General features: G+C 35.8%; 2 protein-coding genes across 3 annotated transcripts in view; both read left to right on the top strand.

Annotated features, from left to right (window-relative positions):
- The window catches only part of LOC135470161 (emerin homolog 1-like), a 238,355-nt gene that overhangs the window by 122,147 nt on the left and 96,038 nt on the right, over positions 1-20,170 (top strand). The window lies entirely within an intron of this gene.
- Positions 1-20,170, top strand: part of LOC135469712 (A disintegrin and metalloproteinase with thrombospondin motifs 20-like) — a 36,994-nt gene that overhangs the window by 2,344 nt on the left and 14,480 nt on the right. The window contains exons 2-7 of the mRNA XM_064748275.1: positions 1,249-1,332; positions 6,738-6,872; positions 8,334-8,374; positions 16,665-16,770; positions 18,239-18,391; positions 19,612-19,759. Coding sequence (XP_064604345.1) covers positions 6,748-6,872; positions 8,334-8,374; positions 16,665-16,770; positions 18,239-18,391; positions 19,612-19,759 — 573 coding nt within the window. The 5' untranslated portion in view covers positions 1,249-1,332; positions 6,738-6,747. The remainder of the gene's footprint in view (positions 1-1,248; positions 1,333-6,737; positions 6,873-8,333; positions 8,375-16,664; positions 16,771-18,238; positions 18,392-19,611; positions 19,760-20,170) is intronic.

Below are 20,170 nucleotides of genomic sequence, written 5' to 3' on the forward strand. Positions count from 1 at the left end.
TAACAGCTACAGAAAAGACGGCCTTATTTGATTTAGTTGTCTAGCTTGCATTGAAGAATTCATTTCATTTTAGATTTCAGTTCAAAGCTTTTTTTTTAAAGTATATATGTATGTACATAAAACACATAAAAGCTAGCCTTTGTACATGTATGTGTTGGCATGTATTGGAACTAGTGGTTACATGCTCTGCTTATCTTTCTTAGTGCAATAAATCCATGGTGTAAGTAACAGAGTGCAGCTAATGCTAAGCCTATGAAATAGTATGGGTTGGTGCAGCCACTTGATAGAGCCTGGCGTGGCAATGTCCTATCACCTCACTCTGATGTTTCCATCACTGGGCAACATCAAGGGTGTTAAGTCAGACTGCCCTATTAGCCTGGCATGATAGACAGCACCCTAGCTGAGATAACATAAAAAATGCAGATTTATTACCTACAACGTTTATGGCCATCGGTTTGTTTATATACTCCGCAGCAGGGTTTTGTTGCTGATGAAATGTTCCAAATTTATACTTGTACATGTACATCAGATTTGTGCTTATCTGCTTTCAAGCCTAAAATACTCTATGACAGTATTTTTACATCATTTAAATATGAGACCTCGTAAATCAGGGCAGTCTTGATGACACGTTTACTTCATTTTAGAGCAGTGAAAGATAAAAAAAATAGATCTCCATATAGCAGCCTGCTTTTTAGTGTTGAACCTTAGATGCAACTTTAGGAATGCAAAAATGCCAAGAAACATTTAATACCGTTTCTGTTTATTACATGAGTCACAAATCTGCATCTGATTTTTTGCCATACTATTCCTGGTTTTACATGAACGGGATGATTTCACGAACTAAAAGCCTAATCATGTACATGCATATAGAAATTGATAGGCCTGGAAAACTTTTCTAATATAACAGGAGAGCAGTGTTTCAAAGCATTTGGCATTATACCATGATATGATTGGAATACATTAAAAGAAATTTCAGGTTGCAGAAAACATTTATTGTTTACATATGCCCCTTAAGCTTTGTAACATAAAAGGTAAAATATTGTAAGATTTAAATACATGTATTGAAACATTAAAGATATGCGGAATGCAATACAAGTGCAATAGATGCATTTGGATTCATTTTGAGTGTTATAAGAATGAAAATTGTGATGATATGCTACTTACTGCAAATAGAGCTTCAAAGTAAGTATTATTTTACATGTTCATTTTTTACTCCCATCTACACGTAAATCTGTGTTTTGGTTTCAGGTAGCCAGTGTTTACAAGGACCCCAGTATAGGCAACTCTGTAAATATAGTCATTGTGAGGATAGAAAATCTGGGGAGTAAGAGGGTGAGTATCCTTATGAGAATGACTTTGATTGACCTTGAAGGGTTCTGCTGAAATTTGCGGCTACACTAGACATGTACAATAATTCTAAAATGCATTCTCTATTAAGCTAAGTGTTTTCTTTAGCTGAATTTGGGGCATTTCCGGTAATCGTTTTTACACTAAGTAGGGTAAAAACAGGCTTTCTTCATATAACCATTTAATTATGCTATATGGCAGCTGATTCTAAACATTATACAAGAAGAAATGTTGTATGGATTCAATAAGAAACATATACAAATATTCCAAATTAACAGGATGTAAGAGATTGTGTTAGTGTAAACAAAACAGTAACAGATTTAAGGAAAATCAACTGCCAGAGGTGCTTGATGGGTTAAAGGTCTTTATTGTTAGAAACGTCTTACTGTGCCAAAGGGTCCACCTTGTATGTGTATCGAGTTACCCCTCTTACACCTGTACATGTTCAGGTGTGGTAGACGTTTGGAGTAGACAAACTGTTGACGCCTTACTAGGTATAATCTGCTTATTATCAAGTGGTCTGTCTAGGTTCCCAGTGTACATAAGTGCAGTAGTAGTAAATCACAAGGATATGAATCTGATACAGGTGAGACTGGCTCTGATGCAAATAAACAAGCCAGTTTTGTCATTTGCATTTCTTACAAATTCAAAGTCACTGTAGGTTAATGTAGTGCTATAACCCGTGACACAGAAGTCCATATATGTCTTGCAACATGAATACATTATTTTGTCTTCATTGTTCAGAATAGCATGTTGATTGTTTATAGTGTTTAAACTTGTATGTTCATACAGGTATTATACTTTTCCCTGGTATGCAGATGCATGGTATTTCTTGCCATGCCGTAAAAGTAAAAACTTTAAAAACACGTGTAAAATTCAAAAATTGTTTTGATGGATTGATTAGACTCATCATTATGAACATTACTATACTTTTGCTTTCTCATATAAATGAAAGGTAAGTCAGGACATTTTGCTGCAGTGCGAATGGATGAGCCTTTCATTGTTATTCAAGGCCTAGGCAATGTTCATAATTTAAGGTACAACATGTTAAGCACGTTGAGCTTTACTGACCATTATATAAAAATTATCTCCATACTGTTAGAACATGTGTTTGTCCTTGTCTTTTATTCATTAAATACAAAAACACAAGAATGTACATTGACTGCTTAACTCAGCAAACAAGCCAATGACAAATTTAAAGTTTTTAAATATCTGTTTCTGTACCAGTGTTCTTTAATTGGTTTTAACACCTACCTTAATACTTATTAACAATTTTTCACTTATACGACAGCAGTCTAGTTTGTTTAGGTACAATGCGCAATTCTTCGTCCGATTTCTGAAAAGTCACCTGACACAACATTGAATTCAAGCGAGACTCGAGTTCGTACATGTAATATGATTGGGTGAGGGGTAAATAGGCCATGGCACCACTAACGCTTTAGCCGACTCGGCTGGCGAATTCCCATTTTTAAGTATGAAGATATTTATATCCCTTATTATACATGAACTAGATTCCATCCAGAACAGCATTTGTTTTAATCTTTGCATGAATATGATTTTAATTGTAGAAATTTAATCCTTCACTATCTTCGTGGCGATGAGTAGTGTTACGAATCTTGAAAATACCTTGGCTGATGATGCACACTTATTCTCTAATAATTAAATTACATGTGCAAGTTAGGGAAGTAAAAATATGTGCAGGACTCGTGCAATCCATGCAGGCTGTCAACCTGACACACAGCCTACTATTGTGCTGTGTATGGAGCATAAATTGTGTAGAAATATGTTTATGGGCGGCTGATAACTACATGGAAGTTCAGAAGTTTTCTCCATTCATACAGATGATTATTGCTCCTGCAAAGGGTTGTAAAAGTCTTATTGATTTACTGTGTGAAACGATCCTTGGCAGTGGTTAGATTTGCACATGCCAAAAGTATCAGAAAATGCCAGAATATCGTTAAAGAAAACACAAAAGAAAAGTTCCATCTAAAATTCTGCCCTGCCAAGCTTAAATGTTCTGTAGAATATTTTTTCCCTTCAAGATTAGGTGGTGCACTCAGTGCTCTGTGAAGTAAGGCCTCATTAGCAGACCCATTTCTTTCCACATCAGGAAAAGCATACTCTAAGTGGTTGTCAGAGTTCTAAGTGCCTGTCAGAGTTTTATCGACTTTACATGTAGATTTTTTGCCCTTTCATTTGAATGTTTGTTCAGGATAGAAATGAGTTGAAGAGGTTTTAATGTCATCGACATTGATCACTTTCTGGTAGGTTTCAGGAGGCTGTACTGAAATATGAAAAAGGTTGAAAAAAAAAAGGTACTAATGCAGTTTGAATAAAGAGGAAATTAACCTTATGGCTGAAATGGTGTAACCATTGGGTGTAATAAGAGATATTAACGCACCTACATGAACATTTGCCGAGATAATTTTCCCATGTTACGTGCGGTATGCCAATTTGAAGAAGGTGACTAAATATTTATGAAGGCATGAAATAAATTACCAATTGCTTTCGTTTTCTTTATATCCTCAGTTTTGTGTCAGGAAAACTGAGGATATAATTTGTGTAAGTGATACTTACACAAATTGTTCTCTTGATTACTTGCTGCACCCTCAAAAATTTAAATAACATGCTTGGTAGAGCTTTGTTTGTGAACAATATGGACAGGTTTTGTTCAGAATTCAGAATGTATCGTTCCTTGGATGAGAACTTTTTTGCAATATCTACAGCAATTTTAACTCAAATGGCTTCAGGATGTTTTGGAAAGCTTTTATCAGTTGTGGCAAAATGTCAGCAGTCCACGATATTGTGAATTCTGACATGACCTAGGCAAAAGTAGAAGTGTTAGAAAAATTTTGTTTCCTAACTATGATAGATTTTGCCAAAATGGTTTTAGTACAACAGATGTCTTCAATATTTTAAATAAACAATCCACATGTCTCAAAGCTTAATGTCTCACATTAAACTCACAGCTTGGCTGTGAAAGGGAGATATTTCTATACTTGATGGAGGCAAGTGTGGAAAAGAGTAAATGCATGTACTCTAATTCTTCAACTTTTTTGCTGTTTCTAGCATATTCTGAAGGCATTATTCTCTGTAGATTGATAAAACTATACTTTTTGTGAAAACCTGAAAATGGCCAATCCAATCAAATTAGTTTTGTCTCCAAAATCTGATTATAAATGTGCATAAATTGCTCTGAACGTTGCTTTTTCTTGTGCATAATGGTTGAGGAATTAGGGTATGTAGGCTGTATTGCCAAACTAATGTTTACCAGATTATAGACGTACAAAAGTTAGGGAATCACTGTCGGTAATACTTGCTCTGAAATTTGTTGCTGGCTCTTCTGTAGTTGTAAAAGAGCTTATTTATATTTCCATGTACATGTGTATCCTATGCAAAAGTTTATTAAAACTGGATAACATTGTTATTTTATCCTACATGTTCGTCTCATGTCCTACATAATCCCTTATCAGATTGTACATATTCCAGATAAAAATTATTTGTATCTGTGATCTAACCTGCGGATGGTCATGGGTTTCTCCTGGGCTCTGCCTGGTTTCCTCCCACCATAAATTTTGGTGACCATCATAGTATAATTGAAATATTCAAGAGTAAGGCATAAAAGTCCAATCAGTAAATAAACATCTGGGATTCAGTACTGTATACATTTTTATTTTATCCCTGATCAGGTCCTCCGTATCCTTAATGAGAGATAAATGAGTTGTCAAAGCCATTTCTAACTTCAGTCAAATTTTCAAACTTAACTACATAAGTTTTTTGTTCTGAAAGTTTTGACACATCTGAAGATAATATTAAGGAGGTTAAAAAAAAATGGCTTCGTGGAATCGACCACTGTGATTGTTATTGGAGCGTAACCGAGAAAAGTGCGAACAGCCCTGTGAAAAGTGAAGCAACAGGAACACTTTCATCATGCCTATCCAGTTCTGCTGCAAGCAGGTACCACACCTAACGAATTCTTGTGTGCATCACCTGTTAGACAGGAAGTTTAGCAGGTGCTATTGGAAGCTGTTGACTTTAACCCCTGTTGTTCTAGGGCTGAAAATGTACTTTTTTTGGTACATCAGATACCATTTATATCAAAGGTACACCAAGTAAATGAATAGGCAAAACTCAATATATCATTATTTTTTTTATATTTGTACCTGCTCAGCTTACATGATCATAATGAACATCAGTTTAACAAAAGACTGTTCCCTCGGATTATACATTACCTTAAAGATATAAAAATGTAAATAAGGGTTGTGTGAGGGCTTCCAGTGCCTTACTGGCAACCTAGTAGGCTGGGATGATCTGAATATCTTAGAAATTGGCTGGATGTGCATCTGTAAAGCACTGTTCAAAGACCTATCCAACAAACATGTTGACATAATCCTAGTTCAAAAAATTTGTAAGGCACATAAACTTTTGACAAAGAATATTTTATTTGTGTATGTGTGACAGGGACAGATTTCTGATCAGAAGAAGCCAGGCGAAGCTGGATGAAATCACTGTACCTCATCAAGTACCTGTGCTTGAAAATTCACACCTTAAAATATATAAAACGTATTTCCATATAAAGCAGGTCTTCAACCAAAGTAATACAGTTCCAGTTCATAAGATTGTAATGCAAATACGTTTATTCAAGCTTATACCATTTTATATATGAAAGTTTCACCATAGTTTTTCCATTAAACATGTACCCTGAATGCATGCTTACAGTATGAAAGATTAAATGAATTGCCATTTAATTCTACAAATGGTTAAAGTAAATGTAAAGTAAAATACACAATACGTGGAATTTATTAGCTCATAAATTGTTGATTACATGTACTTAAGAGTGACGCAAACATCCCAGTTAAGTTAACGAGGCATACAAGGCATTAAGATGATTTATTTTTCAGATCAGGTAACATCAGGTGACTCATGTCTTCATTACTACGTTAATGGCAGCTGAATTGGGATTGTTGGGACCAAACTGAAACTGTATGAGCCACTTGCTCAAATGTTTACCTACACCATGCAGTCATACATAGGCTAAGGCAATATATCATATAAAGATGCAAAGTGTTTAGACGAGCAAATTCATTTCTTGCGTGAAAAGTGATATGCCTTTGTGTGATTGCCTAGAAACATTCAAGGCATGTACATGTATACTTAATGGCCTTTTTACTGTGTTTAAACGTGATAGCATGGATGTACACAGAACCTTCAAAATGAATTTATAAAAGAGCATTAAAGGAACTCAAGAGTTTTGTAGCTTACAGGTGCATATACATGTACAGTAATACATGAAACAAGAGGACATGTATGTTTTCTTGTGTTTTTTCTTTCTTACATTTTATCACCATTCTCCACTGAGATAATAAACTGAGGTTTTGTTTATTTCCCAGGGAGTAAAAAATGGTCCAAAAAATTACCTCTAATGCAGCCTCATCGCTGAAGGAGTTTTGTTTGTGGCAGAACTCTGTGAATGAGGCAGATGATGATAACCCAAGACATCATGATACTGCCGTCCTTTTGACCAGGTGAGTCTGTCAACAGCGAACAAAGTCTTATGAGGATCTGTCGCCTGCCAATCCCTGCGGGTGGAGATAAAGCAATGTAATTGTGTTCCTTTCTGCAAAAATAATGTGGGAGAGTATTTGTGCTGTGGGTGTCTGAAATTGTAGTAGAAATTGTGTCAGAGTAGTATCTGTTAGTGTGCTTCACACTGTATCTGCACTTTGTAGGTTTGTATTAGTAAACCAAGGATTATACAGCTTCATTGACAATTAATGTAGACTTAAAAGTTGAAGTTTATGGTTCCAAGAGAATAAAGCAGAGTGTTGAATATAAATTCTGCACCAGATGTGGAGAATATTTATATGCTCATTGATAGAAAGTTGTAAGTTATGACTTAATATTCAAGTTTGAATATTTCATTCATGTTTTCTGTTGCTCAGTCTGTGGTCTAAAGAAAAATGTGTACTTGTCAAGTTCTTTTTGTCAAGTCAGCTTTGGTATGTAACATCTAAAAACAAAGCATTGTAACTGAAGATGTCATTGGATTGTGCATTTGGTCTGTTTCTATGTATTTTTGTTCCGTGAATCCTTTGGCTTCTCTGCCAGGTGTTTGAGTGGCCCACTTTGTGGGTAGAAGTAGTGATAATTGAGCTTGTTAGGGGCTGCTAGGCCTGACCTGTACCTTGCTCCTGACAGATGATGGTTCCATGTAGTACCCATGCTGCTCTCCTGATATTTGGTTTCTTTTCAAGTGTAGGAGTTTGTTGAGATAACCTTTTCTCGAGGAAACCTGTCTTAGCAGTAGGCCAAGGATGAGTCGGAGCTTATGATCTGGACCGCCTCCTTCTGACAATAGGTTACAATTGTATCAATGCATGTTAACTCTGTCAAGGCAGGCTCCCTTCATGCCCTAACACAGCACCTAAACTCCACACAGAGAGTGGCCTTCCAAAGTAGTGGCTTGTACTGCACACAGGGGAATGTACTTCCAGGATGCTTGGGCATAAGCCAGATGACAATTTCGTACCAAAGAAGTAGACATAAAAAGGATATAGGGATAGTTTCTCTGCTCTGTGGATCAGTATATCATGCTGATGCACAGTGGAGCCTGGGTGGGCTAAAGATACAGGCTTACAGTCACCTCTAACCCTTCCCACCCCTGCAACATACTGTATACTTGGTCAAGCAGAGAACCATTAGCAGGGCTGTCGAATTCTAATGTTCATCTTACAGGGATTGCTTTAGAGCAAGTAACTAAGTCAGGCATTATTTTTATCAATAAATGTTAACATAGTTAAGTGACATTTCCACCTTCTGTTTTCTGGAAGAAAATCCACGCAATATGCATTTTATATGAAAGATCAGATACAGTTGAGGAAATTTAGTTAATGCTTTCGTTTATATTGTGTGATTTTGCTATTAACCTGATGTCTGTTCCTAAATTTACATCTCCTTTCATCATTTCTCTATATTAACCATTTCAGACAGGATATCTGCAGAGCTGCAGGCAAATGCGATACCTTGGGTAAGTCTACATGTGCAAATACTCTGTATCCATGTGAGATAAGATGGTATTATGTGGTAATGTCCAATGTTCACTTATGTGGCATATATAGTTACAGTTAACAGTTACAGTTTATAGAAGTGCATTCCCAATCAAGCACTATAAGGAATTTTGTTCCTTATTTTCTGTTTCTTGGTTTGATTTTACATTCGGATGAAAGGATGGAAAACACATTTCACCATGTACTTACTAGTGGCTTTTTAGCTCGCCTTTAGAACTAAGACAAGGTATTTGTGAGTGATGAGGGAAAGCTGTGACAGTGTTTGTGTTCGGGTAACCTGTTTTGGTGAGGTCAGCTATTCTAATGCCATATGATTCAATTTTCTCGTCAACTTTGGCTGCAGTTTAACCTGAAGCACTCGTTGGCGAGATGCCGGGTTTCTCCTGTCTCAAGTTAAGGTATTTTAATTACATCATATGCGCTCAGTTGATGTGAACATCTATGGAAAGGTCTGTCTCTAGCTTTCAAAGAAGGCTTCATACTAAGACAGCTGAATGTTTATACAGTGGATTTCTATTTACTTTGTCTAATTTTAAGAGACATCATTAGGCAAAATTTATGCTATAACTGGTTATATTATGGAGGCAAAACAATATTTGGTTTTCTGAGATGGTGGCTTTGCTTTGCTTTACATAGATATAAGACATGTCTGAGTACAGACAGGGAAATTCTCCCAGAATATATGAACTGAAGTAACAAGGCCGTGCATGAAGGGGTGAAGATCTTATGGTGGAGTTGGCACAGGGACAAAGACTTGTATATACTCAGATGAGTTACGGATGAGTGTTATTTGAAGTGTAGATACACAACCAGATTAAGTTTACTGCCTGTTGGCAGAAAAATGACGCATGAAATTTACACCAAGAATCAACATTTTCACTTTGCTCAAACTGCCATTACCCTCTGGTATGCAACTGTAATTGAAATAGATGTGTTTTTTTTATTTTTTTTATTTTTTTTTTTTAGTTACATTATCCCAAATATTTAACATAACTGATCTGTGGTGTTGTGAGTTTAGAGTTCAACATGCACATGTATTTCTGGAACTTTAGGCTGGGCTAGTGTATAGTATAGGAGAAAATATTACCAACTGATGGAAGTGGTCTTCTAAATAGTATGCTTAATGACATCTTGATGTGATCTTAATAGCTTCCAGTGCTAAAACATAATAAATCGCCTCGCCATGGTCCAAGGGTCAGTTCATGAACTGAAGCTCTGTATGATCTTCTTTGATAAAAATGTAATTTATAATTGTTTACACTTTACTGGACCAGACTGTTAAAGTGGTGGTTCACTGCAACTGTCTGGTCCTTGACCAAGGGAGTTACCTGCTGGAATCCATCTATAGCTGCTTCGAATGCAGCTTTAACCTATGGAGTTTGTCATGTACCTGGCAAAGGTAGGTAGTTTACTAAGGGGCACTCTGGTTTCCTCCACAGATAAACCTCAATGCTTTCATATAAGTGCAAAATTCTTGAGCTAGGCAAGTAAAACATCAATGAAATGAATTAGTAAATTTCATATATAGTAGTTTTGCATGTACATCTAAGGCACAACATTTTGGTGAAAGTTGGACATTTGAAATGCGTATACAGCTAATTCTTCTAATTTATTAGTTTTATTTGTTGAAAGTATAATATTGTATTTCTTAACTAGCATTTTAGAAAAGTAAAGATGTGAGTATGTTGTTCATTAGATGGTCTAACCATGTGAGAAAAAAAAAACAACTTAATATTCCTATTACAATTACATATATATTGGCAAAAATGAGCAGACCAGGTGTTCCAGAAATTAGAAGAAATAGGGCTAATAGAGTTAAGTTTTGTGAAATGAAATCATGGGCAGTGTAAGGAATACAAATTCTCCTTGCATGAGACTGCGTTTTTCTTCTCCAGATGTTTACATGCTTAAACGAGTAATCCCATGTTATCATCATGTCCTCCTGCAACAGTGAAGACTTTCTTGTAAATGGGTGGCATGTTTATCGTGGGGGTGGAGAAAGTACCGTATTCAATTTAGATTTCATGGACAAAACTTTTTGTCACTTTTGCGCGTTATCATAGGGCAGTCTCAAATATTTACCCACAGAAATCTGGGTTTTACATTTAAAATGTACGGTCTTGTCTTCCACAGCGGTTGATGGATTGTAAGTTGTACAATTCAGGCATATTCCATGACTTCTCAACAGATCTGCCATTATGAATTTCAAAAAGTCGCATACTTGAACTTTAGCGATTACTTTGGGCCATTTAGCACAGTAGGTCTTGGTTTACATTCTTGTCTGGGTTTAGTCTGTTGGATAATCAAACCATTTATCAGAGTCACCAGATGCTTTATTTTGAAATTCCATTTCTGTCTTTGCAGCACATTCCTGGAAAATTTTTTAAATTTCAAATAATGATGTGTAAAATGCATGGCATGTGGCATTTGAAACACTTGACCCACACATGTTATCACTGTATACTATTTATTGTATACATATTTTGTATTGTGGAAGAAATGTTTGTATGTATTTGTTTTTGAGTTTCTTTGCTTTTTGAGATATTTTCTACTCTACAATGAACATAAAGATTAAAGTTTTCATTTTGTTTGAAAATTTGAAGTTATTTAAATTTGGTAAGTTCCAGAAGAAAGAATGCAGAAGAAAGGTGCAGAATTAAAATTTGACTTTTAGCCTTTCCAAGTATAAAAAATATGAAAAGGCATAGGATTTATAAAGTTTGAAGACTGCCAGCAGTAATTGTACATAATAATTTGTAATGGTACATATAGTATGCTGGATTTTTATTGTTTTTGACTGCAACCTTTTTATTACACATTTTGAATACTGTCTGAAACTGGTATTATGGTCATTTCCAAGCTTATTATCGAGGCATTACCATCATTTGCTTTGGTCGCCGGGTGTAGTACCATAATGAGTATAACTATCCCAAGATGAAACACTCCCTGCGGATGTTTGCTAAAGATCATGTGACTGTGGCATTTTATGATGATCATTCAATAGGTAGCATAATTGGGAGACACAGCTATCAAGATACAGTGTTTATCTGTCTAGTCTTGTTATTAAGGCTGACTTGGCTGGTACCAAACTCAAATCTGTCCATCATGAAGGGGAAATAGTGTATGGCTTTTGGGGATGTATATACCTATAGGTCTATGTCCAGAGATAAGTAGCCAGTGATTCAGTTATCCAGCCATGTTGATACGGATGCACCAAACGTTACAAGAACTGCATATTTTGGTAATATATATCCATACAGTACAGTAGTGTACATAAGGTAGAGACGGACTAATTCATTGGTCACATTGTGGTGGTAAATATTGATAGCATGTAATGTGATGTTTTAAACAATAATACTCTATTTCTTAGGGCAGATATAAGTAGTGCTAAATGCAAGAAATTACATTTCTGTCTCAGTGTTTTGGGAAATTAAAGATATGAATATCTTGGTCATTAGATCTGCTAATTTCTCGCTACATTTACATGCATATTGGTTAAAAAGAGCAGACGAGGTGTCCCAAAAATTAAATGAATTAGGGTATTAGGGCATGTAGTTGAAACATTACCAGTCGCTGATAGTACATAGATGACCAGATGGGGTCACGATAATCACTGGATACATGCCAGTTTGCAATGATTAGTAGTTATATACTGTGGCAGGGGTACACATCTTAAGGTCCATTTATTAGGGGGAAAATGCTAAACATATGGAATGGACAATAGCAGTTATATGCAGGAGTGACAGGAAAGCATTGCATGTATTAGTTCTTTTGATTCCTAAGTTATTTATTCTATTGGTGTTTTATGCCATACTCAAGAATATTTCACTTATATGACGGTGTTCGGCATTATGGTGGAAGGAAATTGGGCAGTGCCTGAGGGAAATCCACGACCGTCCACAGGTTGCTGTCACATATAGCTGAAGAGGAAACCTGCACAAGTGATTCATGAGAGAATGCAGTTACATGTACAATTTATTTAAAATAGTACATTTGTTTCATTACCGGAAGTGTTGGACACTCAGGAAGAAATTAAAGCACCATGCCCGCCAGGTATCTGACAAACATGATCCTGACCTAAAGCAAAACTGGCATGAGCTGGATTTGAACACCACCCTCATAGAGCTAATTAGAGAGGCTATGCCTACAATGACCCTAAAAGCAATACTAATAGATCATGTAATACATGAAAGTTGCTATAATGGAATGGTATACCTTAAATGACCATAAATTTCATCCATGACTGATTTGCCTACTTTTCCTGATTCTGAGAGTTGTATTGATTTTAGAAAGGTGTTTTGAGGTTGGCTTGGAACATGGGATGATATTCTACTGGAAAATTGTAAGTTCAGCATTAAAAAAAAATATTTTGTGACATTTATTTGCCTCTAAAAATACACTTTTTTGGGCGAAATTTTAGGTCATTTAGGGGTTTGTTTGATAAAGACATACATGTACATGAATATTTATGTGTTGACATAGAAAATGTAGGTAAATCAATTTCTGTACTTCCTGTATTTCCCTGTAGGAAATAGCGAACAAAACATATTTTGACAACTGACCCACATTTTGTGTGCAAGGGTATTATATTTAGGTAATTTCTACTTTAAGGTTATTTCCTGAAAAAAAAAAAAACAGAAAAAAGAACGGGGCTATGTCACCAGTCCTTTATTATCCTAACCCTAACTCAAGCATGTATGATATCTCTCCTGGGGGGAGAGAGCTGTATTTTAAATGAAAAGTCCAGGGTAGGGCAGAACTCCAGGGTTGTAGAAAGAGTTCATGAAGTCAGTGATGGATGTTTATCAGAATCTGGTAATGGAGTAGTTTGCATTGCAGGAATGCTACTGCTGTAATCGCTATAGTTCATCAGTCTGTTGGAAGGTTACAGTTTTTACCCCCAGTTTTGCTGTTTGAAGTTCAAGCGATGTTTTGGGGGAATAAATATATTTTAATCTATTTTCTTTAAACTTAAATGTCATGCGGATTCCCAAGGCCACAACTCTTTTAATAGGTTGTTATAGGGGATTGAAGGCGGAGTACTTATGTCTCTGTATTAAAGTATAAATGTATATGCCCTAGAAAGAAAATGCATTTATACAGGTAAATAATGGGAATTACATGTTGCTTTTGATGTTGTAACTTAAGGGGTCTGTCATACTCTCTTCCATACAAACCTTAAAGGGATACCAAATCGGTTCTGATTGGCTGGAGTGAGAGATGGGCAAGTCCAGGCTATGCCTAGCCTAAGTTAAATTTTAGGTATGGTAGAGTTATTCCATCATAACCAAGGCTGCATGGGTTAACCCTTTGTCCACTGTCGCCCAATCAGCGTCGATTCTGTGTCCCTTTTAAGACATCTTACCAAGGTGAATAGAATGTTACGAATCAGATAAAATGAGCAGTTCAATGAAAAAAAGAATTTTAGGGCAAATAGAGTGCATGTTACTTGACCTGCATAGATCTGATGGCCTGTTTGGGGGGCAGTTCTAGACCATTGATGTCTATAGATGTATTGTAGTTAACATCACTGCATAATTTTTTTTACCTACGATAACTTTTTTTACCTACGATAATTTTTCAACCTTTTCGCATGTTTGCAAGGTGTTTATTCAACCACATTCTGAAGGCACTATTCTGCGTAGACCGATGGTCAACCAAAAGCAATGTATTTTTGTCTCCAAAATCAAATTGAAATGTGCATAAATTGTGCTGAAAGTTGCTCTTTCATATGCAAAAAGGGTTGAGGAATTACGATAATTCTGCTTAAGCCATGATACTAGTGGGTGTGTAACTTGCTACTATTGAAGCATTTAATACAGGAATTACAATAGTCAGAGAAAAAACCTGAGGTAAATTGGCAAGAGACTGTATTTCTCTGATTATGAGTAACCCTTTTACCAATTCTCACACTGTCAGCGCTGCTGTTTTGATCCTTGTAGTATTTTGTGTAGGGTATGTGTTATGTCAGTATGATAATTGCATGGAGGTAATGTCATTTATGTATTGTAAAATGATGATACATTTATTATGTTTGCATTGGAAGCCAATTTCCGTGACATCACTGGTGTAATGAAGTTGCTTGGCAAGTTGCATGGGTAAAGTTTTACACAATCCTACTCTTAAAACACAGAATGGTGACCATGCAGCTAGGATAGTAAATTTCCCAGGCTTTTATTTTTCATATGCTACAGATTAGCTCAGTGGAGGCTACTGATATTGGTTGGGGTGGGGGTGGGGGTGAAATGGGAAATTCCTTTCTCCTCCCTTTCATCATGATAAAATTGATGATGGTAGAATAACTGTGGGCATCACAATATAAGTAACCACAAACAGCTGGGCTGTCTCTAACACAGCTCTCCTAAGGCCCACTTCTGTTTCATGTTAAACTGCTTGAGTTTCTCTGCGGCTTGTTTTGATTTGCACTGCTGTTCTCACCAAGAATTCAAGGTTCGTTACGAAATATGTTACGAAAAGAGCATCGGCCATGAACCCTGGTTACACAGTCTTTTTGTCGGTTGTCTAGAAGCTGATGTGCTAAGTTGATGAAAACAGAAGCACTTTGTTGGTGATTCTTACCACAAAGGTGCCTGATGGAGTTAAAAATGCACTAGCCACATTGCGATAATGCGATATGTTTCGGCAGATTGTTTGGTTATGTAAAGCTAAAAAGTCTTAGGAGTACACTCGATACACTGAGATCATTGGCCGCATGTAAATAATGTGGTGTTTTTAGGCATCTGCTCTGTCCTCTCTTTGGGGGTTGCCGCGCAGGCTTCACTGGTAGCCCACCATGTTAAACTGTTTACCACATCATAAACCTGCTGATGACTGTTTGAACACTGATCCTGAACTTATGCCACTTTCCCAGAGCACTTGCTGTCTTAGGCTGGAAATACCAGAGAGTGTCTAAGTAAGACTATCCATGTACGTGTGAACAAACACTCTGTTGGTATTACTACTGATGTCAGCAGCTTCACAACACAATATGCGTTGACTTATTAGACGCTGTTAGATTTTACTCCTGGCCAAAATTTTTTTCAGTTTCACGGTGTGGGGGACATTGACCTAGTCATTTTTCTGTCTGTACTGGCTAAGTATTATCTTACTTCTTAAAGTGATTCCTGAAATATTATAATTTGATATAGCATTGAGCTAAGAAACATTGCTCAAAGAATTCAGTAAATCAATCGAAACATATTTGTGTTGTATGTTTCTTTAATCAGAAATAAAAGTATGAAAAGTTTTCACACTCCAGGTATACAAACATAAAAGAAAACAATATACCATAGTACTAACATTACAACTTGGAAAAAAAATTCATCTGAAACCATGCAATATATCCAGTAAAGTGTGAAATATTAGGCTGTATGTGAGAGTGTATGTGTACAATTTGGAGCAATGTGATTTTATCCAAATGCATGTTGTATAATCTCTATAATGGAGAAATATTGTTACTAATATGTTTACAAAGGTTTGCACCTTGTAGTCACTGCACTGTGAGAAATTTCATTTAAACTGATGTCATATTTTCACTATGATACAAAATACAGTTACCATGCTGCACCGGTACTTTTTGGTCCATGGAATGATTGAGTTAAGATCAGAGCACCCAACATGACATAGACAGCATCTCTTTGATCAGGAATCTGCCGGTTATCACTGCATGCATGGTTGATGTTTTAAATGTGCATGGGGGACTAACAGCTACTCCCAAAGCTACGTACAGGCACCAAAGTCAGTTTAACCTGACTCCAGTGAAGCCACACTACAACCATTCCCCTTGAAATAGGACTGGTAATTTGCCAAGCTCTTATGTAATTGTGTAACCATAGTAAGGAGCGTAACCCAAAATTCTTAATTAAATGCATATATTTTCTATTCTGTGCTGTAAAATGTGACAATACCTTCAAAAGAAAAAATCCTGAAAGGTGTAGTGACAATTTAATCACAGAAAAACTGACTTGGTTATTTGGATTACATTCAGTTGCCATGTTCTCAAGATGAGTTGTGCTTTTCTGTATATACTGATATGCGATGAACTCATAAATGTGAGCTCCTCATACCAGATGTGCGAAGACAGGAGAAAAATGCTAAGCTAGGGCATCACTGAGAGAGGGGCTATTAATAAGAATGGCTTATCTTGCACCAGTTGCCAAATGTTGTTCTTGACAACCTCATCATCGACTGTGCTTACCATTCTCATGCTGAGCAATTCACTAACTCTTCTATTTGTTTTTTTTTTTCCAGGTCTTGCTGAATTGGGAACAATTTGTGATAGAAAACGAAGCTGTGCTATCATAGAAGACAATGGTCTAAGTGCAGCCTATACAATAGCTCATGAATTAGGACATATGTGAGTAATACTCTTTACAGCTGTGTTCAGTTATAATGTCCCAGCGGATCCCTTCACAAGGCTTCCCCTCTAATTCCCTCCCTACTGTGTTGCTGGCAGAGGCAATGTGCTAATTTCTTGTTGAGGGTCACCGCAATTTTAATGAGAAACCTAGTGTAATTCTTCAACCATTTTGCATGTTTGCAAAGTGTTTTTTCTATCATATTCTGAAGGCATTATTCTGTGTAAACTGATAAAATTACAGTTTGGGAAAGCCTGGCTATTGGCCAATTCAACCAGTGTAGTTTTGTTTTGAAAATCAGATAAAAAATGAAAGGTTGAGAAAGTAGGGCAACAACTGCTGCCTTAAATTGTCTTAAACTGATCCATATTTAGATATCCAGTCATACATCTTTATATCAAATTGCTTTAAGAAAATAAAAGTTAGTCATAAAATTTTTAAATTTCATAACTTTTATCCATATGGGTCAGAAATGTATAAAATTTTTACTGAAATTTATTCTGAATAAATATTTCTAATAGTTTACTTCCCTGTAGTATTAATACTTGCTATTGTAGAATAGTTCATGATTCTTATTTCTTTTCATGTTTATTATGTTTGTTGAAGACTCTTTAGAATGGCCTGTCAAACTGAGCTGCCCTGTGTAATAGTATAATAGTAAATAGAATTTTCATAAGATGCAAGTGGAATTTGACATCATCATAAATTATGTTTTAAATTCTGGTTGTTGACTTCATGAGTGTGTAAAGCACTAGGCCTACCCAGCTGTGTCAAAATCCACAGTGTGGCCTTGAAAGGATTCATGTCATAAAAAATTCCACTAGAATCACATGTAGCTTGGAAATTGCCTTTAGATTTTGGAGCATTTAACATCAAAATAACCTTAGGTCAGTACACATTTGTCATTTCTGACAGGTACAATATTCCTAAGGATATAAACATGTCTTTTGAAGTATGTCCTTACCCCTTTACATGTAAATGTACAGCTGCAATAGTAGGGTTCAAGTGAAGATAATTAAAGCTTTGAACAAGTTTTATACACCTAACTTGAGGGAGTTTTGTGATTTTTGTTTCTGTGATTTTGTGATTTTGTTGGTAGATCTATGTAACTCTGTCCTTATTGGGGTTACTTCTCCCATTATTTTGCATGTCCAGTTTCCATTTTTGGTGGGTTCATGGATACAGATTTTGTAATCAGGCTAGTAAATTATCTAGTATATAAATATGTATGACTGTGTGTCTGGGCAGCTGCTACTCCAGCTGCTGATACACACAGAACCGAGGTGATCATGTATCTCACCTTTACATAAATATTTCATATTGGATTGCCATTTTCCATATTCTACCATATATATTTGTAGATAAGTTTGAGCCACACCTCTAATACTGTTAATTTTTGATAGATGCATATATGACAGTAAGTCGCATCTTTTAACAATCCGAAATCTTGTTTCTGTTTGGTTTCAGATTTAATTTACCTCATGACGATGATGTGAAATGTTCAGAGTTTCATGAACAAGGGTCCACCAACTTTCACATCATGGCTCCAACCTTAGACTACAACACCAGCCCATGGTCGTGGTCCGAATGCAGCGCTCATCTTCTCTCAGAATTTGTTGAGTGAGTAAATAATTTTCTTGGCGTATTAAACCAAACTGCTAATTAATAGTATAAGTACAACTTTTCCCAACATTTTTGAGACACTTGAAGTTTCTATTTAATAATGTCTTTCAACACATGCTTGTCAGATATCTGATTGCTTTTTGTCACTTAAAATTGCCACCAAAAATGGGGACATTTGCCATGCTTGAATTGGCAATTTAAGGTTGTATGTATCTCTTTTGTCCAAGTGAAGTAACAGTTTTAGAAATAAAACCTTACATTTGTCATCAAAAACATCTTAAACTCTTTCATCATTTGTCCTTGCTGTGTTAAAGTTTGCTGTAATTAAAGCTAATTAACATCTATATATATATATATATATATATATATATATATATATATATATATATATATATATATAATCTATAAGGAGTGATTAAATGATACTATTTCAAGGCTATTAATCTTACCAATTTATCATGAATGTTACAGCGTAAAACACCAATCAAATAAATAAATAAATAAATAAATATCATGAATGCTCAACTTAAAATAACTTTCTTTATTTTATAAATTCTATTTCATCTACTGAAAGTAGGGGGAGGTAATTTTGTAGAGAATTAGAGTGTAATTGCTAATGGTAAAGGGACACTGATCTGCTGTAGAGCGTAAACTGTCCCTAACACAAAGCGGAGATCAGACAGGAATTTTGTTTTTCTTATTATATTGACTAATGAAGGTATTTTACAGAAATAAAAAATTCTATTTTAAGTCCAATAAAACTTTTGGACCAGGGCATCTTTTTATAGTCCAACAAACATATTGTTATTGATGACCTTGGTCCCATTTACACACTTTTAATGAAGTGTATGTAAAAATGAAAAATAATAATGCTTTAGTTTTGGAATAGATAAAACTAGATCAGTATCAATTTGGTGCATGAAGCTGCATTAGGGATTATTCCTCAATACAAATGGTATCAAGTTGTAAACATACTTAACAGCCACATTTCCAAAGGCATTAGTACATGTATTTTTTGTTATAGGTATTCCATTCTGCTACCTATTGATAGGTTTAATACATCTTTTAAGAGGAGTATCAGTGATTTCACATGTATATTGTATTTATTGAGACACTGCATCATAGGGTCATGCATCGACTTGAGGTCATGTTTTTCAACACACTGCCTTGTGGTCATATTTATTGAGACACTTCCATCCTCTTTCTCTTTTGTGCAGTGCAGGTGTAGCGGAATGCCTTCTTGATAAACCTAGAAAAAAGTATCGGCGGAAGGTTTCTCGATGGCACAGTCCGGGCGAGCTGTACAATGTTGATAAACAGTGTGAGCTACTCTTTGGAACTGGCTCTAAAGTGTGTCCCTATATGGTAAGTCTCCCATGATATCTGCACTACTGTTACACGTATATGTATGTTTTTATTGCCAGATTGATGAATGAATGATTATGGTTTTTCACCCCAACAACAATTTTTCAGCCATATTGTGGCACAGATATGGTTAAAACAGGAGCCAGTAGATGTTTTTTGTTGCCAAATTAGTGAAGAACTGTGCTTGATTGTACTGTTTTAGTGGCAATCATGATGAGATCTTTGGAAATGCAAAAAAGTATAGCATACATTTCCTGGAATATATTGACAAAATGGCCATGTTAAATGTTACCAGTTCAGTGGGAAAAGATAGAAGAGGCTGCTTTGCTTAGACTTCTTTTTAGCTCTCCATGAAAAACTTGAGTGAGTGATTGTGATGATGTGGGAAACTGGTGTTGCTGCCTGTGTGAA

Source organism: Liolophura sinensis, chromosome 7 (genome assembly GCF_032854445.1).
Source record: "Liolophura sinensis isolate JHLJ2023 chromosome 7, CUHK_Ljap_v2, whole genome shotgun sequence".
NCBI classification, from domain to species: domain Eukaryota; kingdom Metazoa; phylum Mollusca; class Polyplacophora; order Chitonida; family Chitonidae; genus Liolophura; species Liolophura sinensis.